Below are 13,241 nucleotides of genomic sequence, written 5' to 3' on the forward strand. Positions count from 1 at the left end.
GGGAAGTGTTCGACTTGTGATTTTGTGATAAGAAATCCAGCATGTCTATCTTGTTTGCTGTGTCATACAATATAATAATAATAATAATAATAATAATAATAATAATGCATCACACAGTGCTAGACACTTGGGAAGTGTTTGACTTGTGATTTTGTGATAAGAAATCCAGCATATCTATCTTGTTTGCTGTGTCATACAATATAATAATAATAATAATAATAATAATAATAATAATAATAATAATGCATCACACAGTGCTAGACGCTTGGGAAGTGTTTGACTTGTGATTTTGTGATAAGAAATCCAGCATATCTATCTTGTTTGCTGTGTCATACAATATAATAATAATAATAATAATAATAATAATAATAATAATTTTATTTTTATACCCCGCTTCCATCTCCCCAGAGGGACTCGGGGCGGCTTACATACCAGTCATATATGTAAATAATGGTAGTAACAAGAAATTCGTGACAGGAGTCACAGTTTGTCTGGTTTAGTTATGTTGGTTTGTGATGACAACTACTGTACAGTATAGAATAAATGTTCTTTTTTTTGTTCAACAATGAATATGAATTCTTCTTCATTGAAAAATAAGACATCCCCTGAAAATAAGACTTAGCGCATCTTTGGGAGTAAAAAATAATATAGGACACTGTCTTATTTTCGGGGAAACACGGTATGAAACATGTGGATCTGTGTGTCTTTCAGGGCCGGCAGCCGCCTCCTGTCTCCGGGACAGAGAAGCCGGTTCACCAATGGAAGGACTCCGACCCGGTCATTGCAGGGATCCGAGAGGAAGTAAGTCTGGGGCGAAACGTTGTGTCTTTGAGGACTTGTGAGTGACAGGTCCGCCTTTGACCGCTGTGCCGTGATTCCCGACCCGCAGATCGCCCACTTCCAGCAGGAGATGGCGGAGCTGAAAGGCCGGACCGCCAAGGCCTCCTTCCTGGTCGGCACCGAGGAGGAGAAGAAGCTGCTGCGGGCCGAGGCCAACGCCCTGCACACCTTCCTCTTGGAGATCAAGGAGACCACGGAGGTATGCATACACAATATAATTCACAATCATATATAATAACTACAGTAGAGTTCCGGTTAACCGACACTCCGTATTATCCAACGTCCCAGGCCCCTTGGGAGGCGCTCATGCACGTTGCTAGGTAGCTTGCTATCTACCTAGCAACAAGCACAGGCACCTCCCAAGAGGCAGGGCGGCGAGCAGAGAAGCGCCCGTGCGCGTTGCTAGGTAGATAGCAAGCTACCTAGCAACGCGCACAGGCGCCTCCCAAAGGCAGAGCAGCGAGCACTCGGCTTAGCGAAGCGCCTGTGCGCGTTGCTAGGTAGATAGCAAGCTACCTAGCAACACGCACAGGCGCCTCCCAAAGGCAGAGCAGCGAGCACTCGGCTTAGGGAGGCGCCTGTGCGCGTTGCTAGGTAGATAGCAAGCTACCTAGCAACGCGCACAGGCGCCTCCCAAAGGCAGAGCAGCGAGCACTCGGCTTAGCGAAGCGCCTGTGCGCGTTGCTAGGTAGATAGCAAGCTACCTAGCAACACGCACAGGCGCCTCCCAAAGGCAGAGCAGCGAGCACTCGGCTTAGGGAGGCGCCTGTGCGCGTTGCTAGGTAGATAGCAAGCTACCTAGCAACACGCACAGGCGCCTCCCAAAGGCAGAGCAGCGAGCACTCGGCTTAGGGAAGCGCCTGTGCGCGTTGCTAGGTAGATAGCAAGCTACCTAGCAACGCGCACAGGCGCCTCCCAAAGGCAGAGCAGCGAGCACTCGGCTTAGGGAAGCGCCTGTGCGCGTTGCTAGGTAGATAGCAAGCTACCTAGCAACGCGCACAGGCGCCTCCCAAAGGCAGAGCAGCGAGCACTCGGCTTAGGGAAGCGCCTGTGCGCGTTGCTAGGTAGATAGCAAGCTACCTAGCAACACGCACAGGCGCCTCCCAAAGGCAGAGCAGCGAGCACTCGGCTTAGGGAAGCGCCTGTGCGCGTTGCTAGGTAGATAGCAAGCTACCTAGCAACGCGCACAGGCGCCTCCCAAAGGCAGAGCAGCGAGCACTCGGCTTAGGGAAGCGCCTGTGCGCGTTGCTAGGTAGATAGCAAGCTACCTAGCAACGTGCACAGGCGCCTCCCAAAGGCAGAGCAGCGAGCACTCGGCTTAGGAAGCACCCCTGAGCGTTGTTAGGTAGCTTGTTATCTACCTAGCAACCCACACGGGCGCCTCCCAAGAGGCGGAGCAGAAGCGCTCCTGCATGTTGCTAGGTAGCTTGCTATCTACCTAGCAACGTGCACGGGACACTTCCTTCAACTGGCTTGCTGGATAATAGGGCCTCCCTATTATCCGTCAGATCCAGTTATTCAATATTCGCCCCGCCCGTTTATGTCGAATAACCGGAACTCTACTGTAGCTGTGCCCAGCCACGCGTTGCTGTGGCAAAGTGGTGGTGGTATTGGTTAAAAATTGTTGTGGGATTTTTTTGTAACTTATCTTTTTTATTTATTATATTTTATTTTGTTGTATTGTTTTTAGTTATTTTGTTGTAATATTTTATTGTATTAATTTTTTAGTGTTTTTTATTATTTTTTATTGTATTATTTGTATTTATTTTATTTTTTATTCTTTTATTGACACTGGGCTGAATGGGTTGTTAGGAGACCAAGTGGGCGGAGCTTAGCCTTCTGACTGGCAGCAATTGGATAAAAACAATTATTTCTCTCCCTCTAATTAGGACTTTATTTTTCTTTTCTTGTCGAAACCTAGGGGCAAGGATGGTGGGTTGTGTTGCCAAATTTCTAGGTTCTGGGGCTTGTACTTTTGTTGCTTAGTGGGAGGAACGAACCCCATTACTCCTTTATATATATAGATTATAACATATTGTATATACATACAATATTCATAATATTATATTGTAATACGATATACTAATAGTACAAAATAATAATATTAATTATGTATTATATTTTACATGTAATATTACTAATAATATTACAATATATTAATATAGTAATTTATTGCCAGTATTGTACTATGCTAATAATATAATTATTATTACGGAGCCTCCGATGGCTCAATGTGTTAAAGCGCTGAGCTGCTGAACTTGCAGACCGAAAGGTCCCAGGTTTTAACCCGGGGAGTGGAATGAGTGCCCGCTGTTAGCCCCAGCTCCTGCCAACCTAGCAGTTTGAAAACATGCAAAATGTAAGTAGATCAATAGGTACCGCTCCAGTGGGAAGGTAACGGCGTTCCATGCAGTCATGCCTTTGGCCACATGACCTTGGAGGTGTCTACGGACAACGCCGGCTCTTCGGCTTAGAAATGGAGATGAGCACCAACCCCCAGAGTGTGAGTAGATCAATAGGTACTGCTCCGGCGGGAAGGTAACATTGGTGCTCCATGCAGTCATGCCAGTGGCCACATGACCTTGGAGGTGTCTACGGACAACGCCGGCTCTTCGGCTTAGAAATGGAGATGAGCACCAACCCCCAGATAGATAGATAAATAAATAAATAAAATTAGCCTCCCCATATGAAGCGGTACCTAAATTTCCTACATGACAGATGCACCTGTCTTTCCGGTTGCTTAGGTCAATAATGAGCAAGGCTATTAAATGGTCGGGAGCTCAATCCAATGCAGGCGGGCTTCGAATGCATGCGTAGTGATTTATTGCAGCTGGCTACTAACCAGCCCGGTCCTGTTTTGCTCTTGCTTTCCTCCCGCAGTCCCTCCACGGAGACATCAGCCTCCTGAAGACCAACCTCTTGGAAGGCTTTGCGGGGGCCGAAGACGCCAAGGAGAAGGAGGAGCGGGCCCACAGCGCCGAGTACCTGCACCTCCTCTACAAGAAGCCCCTCGACCCCAAGAGCGAGGCCCAGCTCCAGGTGAGACGGTCAGGATCCCGGAAGGGGTCACGACTCTGCTCCGGTGTTAGGTTCCCTTCTTCCAGTTGTGCTGTGGGTAAGTCTTCCACTAGAAGAAAGCACCAAGACACACGCTGGTAGATTCCAACAGGTATTATTGTACAGAATACCAGAACCTTCTCTTTGGCCCACTTATATAGGGGCTCTCACATACCAGAGGGTAACTGAGGTTTTATGGCTGGCCCGTTTTATGGCTGGCATCTGTTCTTTGTCAGAAAGCACCAAGACACACACTGGGTAGAGTCCAACAGGTTTTTATTGTACAGAATACCAGAACCTTATCTTTGGCCCACTTATATAGGGGCTCTCACATACCAGAGGGTAACTGAGGTTTTATGGCTGGCATCTGTTCTTTGTCAGAAAGCACCAAGACACACGCTGGGCAGATTCCAACAGGTTTTTATTGTACAGAATACCAGAATCTTCTCTGTAGCCCATTTATATAGGGGCTCTCACATACCAGAGGGTAACTGAGGTTTTATGGCTGGCCCGTTTTATGGCTGGCATCTATTCTTTATCAGAAAGCACCAAGACACACGCTGGGCAGATTCCAACAGGTTTTTTATTGTACAGAATACCAGAATCATCTCTGTAGTCCATTTATATAGGGGCTCTCACATACCAGAGGGTAACTGAGGTTTTATGGCTGGCCCGTTTTATGGCTGGCATCTATTCTTTGTCAGAAAGCACCAAGACACACGCTGGGCAGATTCCAACATGTTTTTATTGTACAGAATACTAGAATCTTCTCTGTAGTCCATTTATATAGGGGCTCTCACATACCAGAGGGTAACTGAGGTTTTATGGCTGGCATCTATTCTTTGTCAGAAAGCACCAAGACACACGCTGGGCAGATTCCAACAAGTTTTTATTGTACAGAATACCAGAATCTTCTCTGTAGCCCATTGATATAGGGGCTCTCACATACCAGAGGGTAACTGAGGTTTTATGGCTGGCATCTGTTCTTTGTCAGAAAGCACCAAGACACACGCTGGGCAGATTCCAACAGGTTTTTTATTGTACAGAATACCAGAATCATCTCTGTAGTCCATTTATATAGGGGCTCTCACATACCAGAGGGTAATTGAGGTTTTATGGCTGGCCCGTTTTATGGCTGGCATCTATTCTTTGTCAGAAAGCACCAAGACACACGCTGGGCAGATTCCAACAAGTTTTTATTGTACAGAATACCAGAATCTTCTCTGTAGCCCATTTATATAGGGGCTCTCACATACCAGAGGTCTTCTCCTTGTCAGCTTTTCCTTCAATTTTGTCAAGGAACTTTCCATGCAATGCTTTGTTGTGCCAGCTGTCAGCTCTAGTTTGTAGTGCGATTTTCTTGTACTGGTTTTTTGTCTGCTGTGCTTTGAGGAGTTTCTGATTTTTGACTTCAATCAAAGTAGGTTCTTCACTTTGCTTTACATTTAGGCTGAGTGGCCATTTGTCAGGAGTGTTTTGCTTGTGCTTTTGGTGCAGAAAGCCAGGTCTTCTTCTTATCAGCTTTTCCTTAAATTTTTGTCAAGGAACTTAATAATAATAAAATTATTATTATTGTTGTTATTATTATTATTATCTCCAAATGGGATGTGCAAGGATAATATTGCATGGCTCTTCTGGGTGACAGCCACAATCAATTCCAATTTTGATTGTTTTGAGTGGGTTTAGGTGACAACTTTTAACATTTATTTTGCGCAGGAAATCCGGCGTCTGCACCAGTATGTGAAGTTTGCCGTTCAGGACGTGAACGACGTTCTGGATTTGGAGTGGGACCGACATCTGGAGCAGCAGAAGAAGCAGAAGTGAGTGGCCTCCGTAGCCGCCCCTCGCTCCCTCCCTCCCTCCCTCCACTCACTTTGGTGAGCTTCTTTTTCTCACGTTCCTTCCTTCCTTCCTTCCTTCCTTCCTTCCTTCCTTCCTTCCTTGTTGCAGGCGCCTGGTGGTCCCCGAGCGGGAGACCCTCTTCAGCGCCCTGACCAACAACCGGGAGATCATCAACCAGCAGCGGAAGCGGCTCCAGGGCCTGGTGGGGGGTCTTCAGGAGCTCCGCCTCTACAGCCGCACCCCCGCCTGGGGACGCCCGGGACCCCCCTCCCCACCCAGCAACGTCCAGAGGTTGGGCGCCCTACTAGAATCCCTCTAGTTTAATAATATTATAATATTGATTTTTGCATATGATATAATACTAATCTATATATATAAAAGAGTGATGGCATCACGGCAGCGGACAAAACAACAAAAGTAAACACCCCACAACCTTGAAAATTGACGGCACAACCCCTCATCCATGCCTCTAGGTTGATACAACAAAAAGAAAAGAAAAATAAAGTCCTAATTAGAGGGAGAGGAATAATTGTTTTTATCCAATTGCTGCCAGTTAAAAGGCTAAGCTCCGCTCACTTGGTCTCCTAGCAACCCACTCAGCCCAGGGGACCCTTTACCTTAACTACCACCAATTCCTCAATACTTTATTTCCCATACCACCAGACTTCGCCACAGCAACGTGTGGCCGGGCACAGCTAGTAATACAATATAATAATATTAATTATATATAATACTAGCTGTGCCCGGCCACGCGTTGCTGTGGCGTTGTCTGGTGGTGTTGGTGAGAACTTGTTGAGCTAGTGGTGGTATTGAATGTCTGTTGTATGGTTGTCTTTATGTTTAGTATGCACACTGAAGTGGATTATATGGCAGCGTGGAGTCAAGATAATCCAGTTCAAAACAGATAATATGATTATAAATATAATATAAATTAGTTATATATAATGATTATATTGTGCTCTCATAATCTATATACAGTAGAGTCTCACTTATCCAACATAAATGGGCCAGCAGAACGTTGGATAAGCGAGTATCTTGGATCTTGGATAATAAGGAGGGATTAAGGAAAAGCCTATTAAACATCAAATTAGGTTATGGTTTTACAAATTAAGCACCAAAACATCATGTTACACAACAAATTTGACAGAAAAAGTAGTTCAATACGCAGTAATGTTATGTTGCAATTACTGTATTTTACGAATTTGGCACCAAAATATCACGATGTATTGAAAACATTGACTACAAAAATGCGTTGGATAATCCAGAGGCTTGGATAAGCGAGGCTTGGATAAGTGAGACTCTACTGTAATACTAAGAATACAATATAATAATATTAATTACGTATCATATTTTACATGTAATATTACTAATAATATTACAATATACTGTAATACTAATAATACGATATAATACTAATAATGCAATATAATAATATTAATTACATATTATATTTTACATGTAATATTACTAATAATATTACAATATACTGTAATACTAATAGTACGATATAATACTAATAATGCAATATAATAATATTAATTACATATTATATTTTACATGTAATATTACTAATAATATTACAATATACTGTAATACTAATAGTACGATATAATACTAATAATGCAATATAATAATATTAATTACATATTATATTTTACATGTAATATTACTAATAATATTACAATATACTGTAATACTAATAATACGATATAATACTAATAATGCAATATAATAATATTAATTACATATTATATTTTACATGTAATATTACTAATAATATTACAATATACTGTAATACTAATAGTACGATATAATACTAATAATGCAATATAATAATATTAATTACATATTATATTTTACATGTAATATTACTAATAATATTACAATATACTGTAATACTAATAGTACGATATAATACTAATAATGCAATATAATAATATTAATTACATATTATATTTTACGTGTAATATTACTAATAATATTACAATATATAGATATAGTACAACATAGTAATTTATTGCCGGTATTGTACTATGCTAATAATATAATTTTGTATGTAAATTTAATTTGGAGAGCTTAGATATAATGAGATAGATCTAGATAGGTATACTGTAGATAGAAATAGATTATCAGTAATAATAATAATAATAATAGCATCCTCTTTCTCTTGTTTTTCCTCCTGGGCTCAGCCTCGACAGCGAACTGGAGAGCCTGAGCAATGCCTTGACCAAAGCCACTCTGGAACCTTCCGGCAAAATGTTGCCGAAACCAGCCAGTAAGTTACATGACAACAACAACGGGTTTTTAACTAAGTTTTTTCTAAGACATAGTGTAACATATGACCGGACTGATATTATTACCTAACATCCGAAAACAAACAAGGCTCTTTTCAAATTACCCGGGCATCGCCGGGAACCCAAGTTAGGAATAAATAATGGTGTTGTTGAGATAGTCCGTCCTTCCTTTTTGTCTTTCAGCCAAACTGTCGCCGGTGAAGCAGATGCAACTGAGGAACTTCCTGTCGAAGCGGAAAGTGCCACCCGTGCGGTCGACCGCGCCAGGTATCCTTGCCAAGAGCATTAGGGAACAACCATAATAATTACTGTTATTTTATTATTATGTCACAGCAAACAAGACAGATATGCTGGATTTCGTAGCACAAAATCCCAAGTCAGACACTTCCCAAGTGTCTAGGAATGTGTGAAACTCCTCAAAGCACAGCAAAGAATCAATACAAGAAAACCGCACTACAAACTAGAGCTGACAGTGGCACAACAATTATTACAATTATTATTATTATTAATGCATGGTGTGTTTATTATTATTATCATTATTATTATTATTATTATTATTATTATTATTATTATTATTATTATTAAGTATGACACAGGGAACAAGATAGATATGCTGGATTTCGTTTCACAAAATCACAAGTCGAACACTTCCCAAGTGTCTAGGAATGTGTGAAACTCCTCAAAGCACAGCAAAGAATCGGTACAAGAAAACCGCACTACAAACTAGAGCTGACAGCTGGCACAACAATTATTACAATTATTATTATTATTAATGCATGGTGTGTTTATTATTATTATCATTATTATTATTATTATTATTATTATTATTATTATTAAGTATGACACAGGGAACAAGATAGATATGCTGGATTTCGTTTCACAAAATCACAAGTCGAACACTTCCCAAGTGTCTAGGACTGTGTGAAATTCCTCAAAGCACAGCAAAGAATCAGTACAAGAAAACCGCACTACAAACTAGAGCTGACAGCTGGCACAACAATTATTACTATTATTATTATTATTATTATTATTATTATTATTATTATTATTATTATTATTAATGCATGGTGTGTTTATTATCATTATTATTATTTTATTGTATGACAAAGCAAACAAGATAGATATGCTGGATTTCGTATCACAAAATCACAAGTCGAACACTTCCCAAATGTCTAGGACTGTGTGATGTATTATTATTATTATTATTATTATTATTATTATTATTATTATTATTATTATTATTTTATTATGACACAGCAAACAAGAGAGATATGCTGGATTTCGTATCACAAAATCACAAGTTGAACACTTCCCAAGTGTCTAGGACTGTGTGATGTATTTTCGGATGATGCGCGCAGATCCCAGTCGGGTGGCCTTTTGCAGTTGGCAGATCGTAATTTTGTTAATGTCTATTGTTTCCAAATGCCGGCTGAGATCTTTTGGCACGGCACCCAGTGTGCCCATCACCACCGGGACCACCTGCACTGGTTTCTGCCAGAGTCTTTGCAGTTCAATATTGAGGTCCTGAGAGCGGCTGAGTTTTTCCTGTTGTTTTTCGTCAATGCGACTGTCACCTGGGATGGCAACATCAATGATCCAAACCTTTTTCTTTTCCACAACTGTGATGTCTGGTGTGTTGTGTTCCAGAACTTTGTCAGTCTGGATTCAGAAGTCCCACAGTATCTTTGCGTGCTCATTTCCCAAGACTTTTGCAGGTTTGTGATCCCACCAGTTCTTTACTTGAGGCATAAGTTCCAATGAATCATTTGGGCCACAAAGTTGTGCCTCTGCTTGTAGTCTGTCTGTGCGATGTTCTTACAGCAGGATATGATCCATGGTTTCGTCGGTTTCCTTGCACAGTCTGCCTTTTTCTGATTTTTCGATCTTGGCCTGAATTGCATTTGTTCTGATGTCTTGCTCCTGGGCTGCAAGGATCAGGCCTTCTGTCTCCTTCTTCAGGGTCCCATTCGTGAGCCAGAGCCAGGTCTTCTCCTTCTCAGCTTTTCCTTCAATTTTGTCAAAGAACTTTCCATGCAATGTTTTGTTGTGCCAGCGGTCAGCTCTAGTTTGTAGTGCGGTTTTCTTGTACTGGTTTTTTGTCTGCTGTGCTTTGAGGAGTTTCTGATTTTTGACTTCACTCAAAGCAGGTTCTTCACTTTGCTTGCCATCTTCTGCCAGGGCATGTTCTTCTTCTTTGATGGCTTGTTTGACTTGTAAGAGTCCTCTGCCCACTGACCTTCTAGGCAGATATAGTCGGTCAACATCACTGCGAGGGTGCAGTGAGTGATGAATGGTTCTGAGTTTTCTTGTTTTTCTGTCCAAATTGTCCAGTTTCAATATTATTATTATTAAATCCAGTGTGCAGCTCTATGCTTCTGGTTTTGCAGAAGCAATGATGGCAACTGGGATTAGATTGGATTAGAAATGAGAATCGTGGCCCCTGAACTGGCGTAGAATTCTTTGTGATTTGTAGCGTGATTGTTGTTATCTGAGCCCGCTCTGCCCTTTCCCCGCAGCCAGCCTCTCCCAGTCGGCCTTCCTCTCCGTGAGGTTCGGGGACGACCTGGACGAGGTGAGCTCCACGTCGTCGGCTGCCGCCTCCCTCGAGAACGAAGAGCTCCGGGTCGGGGTGCCCGAGGAGGAGGAGGAGGAGGCGGAAGAGGAGGAAGCCGCAGAGGAGCCCGTGGCCCCGCTCCAGGCGCCCCCCCGCCACGCCCCCGTGGTCCGGACCCCCTCCGTCCAGCCCGGACTCATGCCACAGCCCCTGGCCCTTGGCAAACCACAGATCCCGGCCGGCGCTTTGGGTGAGTAGGGGCTCACAGGATTATTATCATTATTATTGCATTTATTATTTTACTCTATTATTACATGTATTATTTTCCTGTATTTCTTCTTATTATTATTACATGTATTATTTTACTCTATTATTATTAGAAGGATACATGAGCACATTTACATTGAAGATGAGAATCATGATTTGATCAGAGTTGGACAGTCATATCTTAAATTTGAGCTTGATATAAATACAGTAGAGTCTCACTTATCCAATACTCGTTTATCCAACGTTCTGGATTATCCAACGCATTTTTGTTGTCAGTGTTTTCAATACATCGTGATATTTTGGTGCTAAATTCGTAAATACAGTAATTACTACATAGCATTACTGCATATTGAACTACTTTTTCTGCCAAATTTGTTGTATAACCTGATGTTTTAGTGCTTAATTTGTAAAATCATAACCTAATTAGATGTTTAATAGGCTTTTCCTTAATGCCTCCTTATTATCCAATATATTCGCTTATCCAACATTCTGCTGGCCCGTTTGTTGAATAAGTGAGACTCTACTGTATTCAAAAACATTTAACCCACTGATGCCTCAATTAATGTAATTTTATTGGTATCTCGGCTTATACTGGAGTCAATGTTTTCCCAGGTTTTTTGTGGTAAAATTAGGTGCCTCGGCTTATATTCGGGTCGGCTTATATTCGAGTATATACGGTACATACAATATTATATTATTAGCATTATTATTAGGCAATAAATTACTATATTGTACTATATCAATATATGGTAATATTATTAGTAATATTGCATGTAATATATTACAATATATTGATATAGTACAATATAGTAATTTATTGCCTAATAATAATGCTAATAATATAATATTGCATGTACCGTATATACTCGAATATAAGCCGAGAGAGATGAATGGCAACTCACTAGAAGCCCTTATCAGTGAAATAAGACACATCCCACATTCCAATTTCTGTGACGTGGATGGAAGTCTTGATGCTTTGCCTTTCTAGCGATAAATCAAAGCTCTAGGCAATTAACCACTTAAACACTGAAATGCTTACATACGTCCAGGTTCATGGAGAAATAGGGCTCTAGAATCAGAGACTCCTAGAGTGGGAAGGCCAGCCCCCTTCTGTCTGCTATAAAGGAAAAGCACCATCCGATCCCTCCCGACAGATGGCCAGACCGACCCTGTTTTTCCCTTGCAGCCTCCACCCCCAAAGGCCTCCTTCCGACGGGGGCAGACAGCACCATGTTGGCCACCAAGACGGTGAAGCACGGGGCCCCGGGACCCCTCCCGGCTCCTCAGGCCGCGGCCGAAGCAGCGCTCCGGAGGCAGATGGCCAGCCAGGGACCGGGTAGGGATGCTCTTATCGTTACTATTGTTGTTGTTGTTATATATACACATCTATAGCAGGCATCCTCAGAGGTTGTGAGGTTGTTATTATTATTATTATTGTGTTGTGGATGGCTTTCGTGGCCGGAATCAGGCTTGTTGTGTGTTTTCCAGGCTGTCTGGCCATGTTCCAGAAGCATTCTCTCCTGACGTTTCGCCCACATCTATGGCAGGCATCCTCAGAGGTTGTGAGGTTGTTATTATATTATTATTATTATTATTATTATTATTGTGTTGTCGAAGGCTTTCATGGCCAGGATCACAGGGCTGTTGTGTGTTTTCTGGGCTGTATGGCCATGTCCCAGAAGCATTCTCTCCTGACGTTTCGCCCACATCTATGGCAGGCATCCTCAAAGGTTGTGAGGTTATTATTATTATTATTATTGTGTTGTCGAAGGCTTTCATGGCCAGGATCACATGATTGTTGTGTGTGTTTCTGGACTGTCTGGCCATGTCCCAGAAGCATTCTCCCCTGACGTTTTGCCCACATCTATGGCAGGCATCCTCAGAGGTTGTGAGGTTGTTATTATTATTATTATTATTATTATTATTATTATTATTATTATTATTGTGTTGCCGAAGGCTTTCATGGCCAGGATCACAGGGTTGTTGTGTGTGTTTCTGGACTGTCTGGCCATGTTCCAGGAGCATTCTCTCCTGACGTTTCGCCCACATCTATGGCAGGCATCCTCAGAGGTTGTGAGGTTGTTATTGTTATTATTATTATTATTATTATTATTATTATTATTATTATTATTATTGTGTTGCCGAAGGCTTTTATGGCCAGAATCACAGGGTTGTTGTGTGTTTTCCGGGCTGTCTGGCCATGTCCCAGAAGCATTCTCTCCTGACGTTTTGCACACATCTATGGCAGGCATCCTCAGAGGTTGTGAGGTTATTATTATTATTATTATTATTGTGTTGTCGAAGGCTTTCATGGCTGGAATCACAGGGTTGTTGTGTGTTTTCCGGGCTGTCTGGCCATGTCCCAGAAGCATTCTCTCCTGACGTTT

General features: G+C 42.0%; 1 protein-coding gene across 3 annotated transcripts in view; it reads left to right on the top strand.

Annotated features, from left to right (window-relative positions):
- The window catches only part of nup214 (nucleoporin 214), a 59,712-nt gene that overhangs the window by 23,066 nt on the left and 23,405 nt on the right, over positions 1-13,241 (top strand). For all 3 annotated transcript variants that reach the window (XM_062959029.1, XM_062959026.1, XM_062959028.1), the window contains exons 15-23: positions 712-801; positions 890-1,039; positions 3,721-3,879; positions 5,614-5,717; positions 5,848-6,030; positions 7,929-8,014; positions 8,217-8,300; positions 10,550-10,837; positions 12,041-12,190. In XM_062959029.1, coding sequence (XP_062815099.1) covers positions 712-801; positions 890-1,039; positions 3,721-3,879; positions 5,614-5,717; positions 5,848-6,030; positions 7,929-8,014; positions 8,217-8,300; positions 10,550-10,837; positions 12,041-12,190 — 1,294 coding nt within the window. The remainder of the gene's footprint in view (positions 1-711; positions 802-889; positions 1,040-3,720; positions 3,880-5,613; positions 5,718-5,847; positions 6,031-7,928; positions 8,015-8,216; positions 8,301-10,549; positions 10,838-12,040; positions 12,191-13,241) is intronic.

Source organism: Anolis carolinensis, unplaced genomic scaffold (genome assembly GCF_035594765.1).
Source record: "Anolis carolinensis isolate JA03-04 unplaced genomic scaffold, rAnoCar3.1.pri scaffold_7, whole genome shotgun sequence".
Classification (NCBI taxonomy): domain Eukaryota; kingdom Metazoa; phylum Chordata; class Lepidosauria; order Squamata; family Dactyloidae; genus Anolis; species Anolis carolinensis.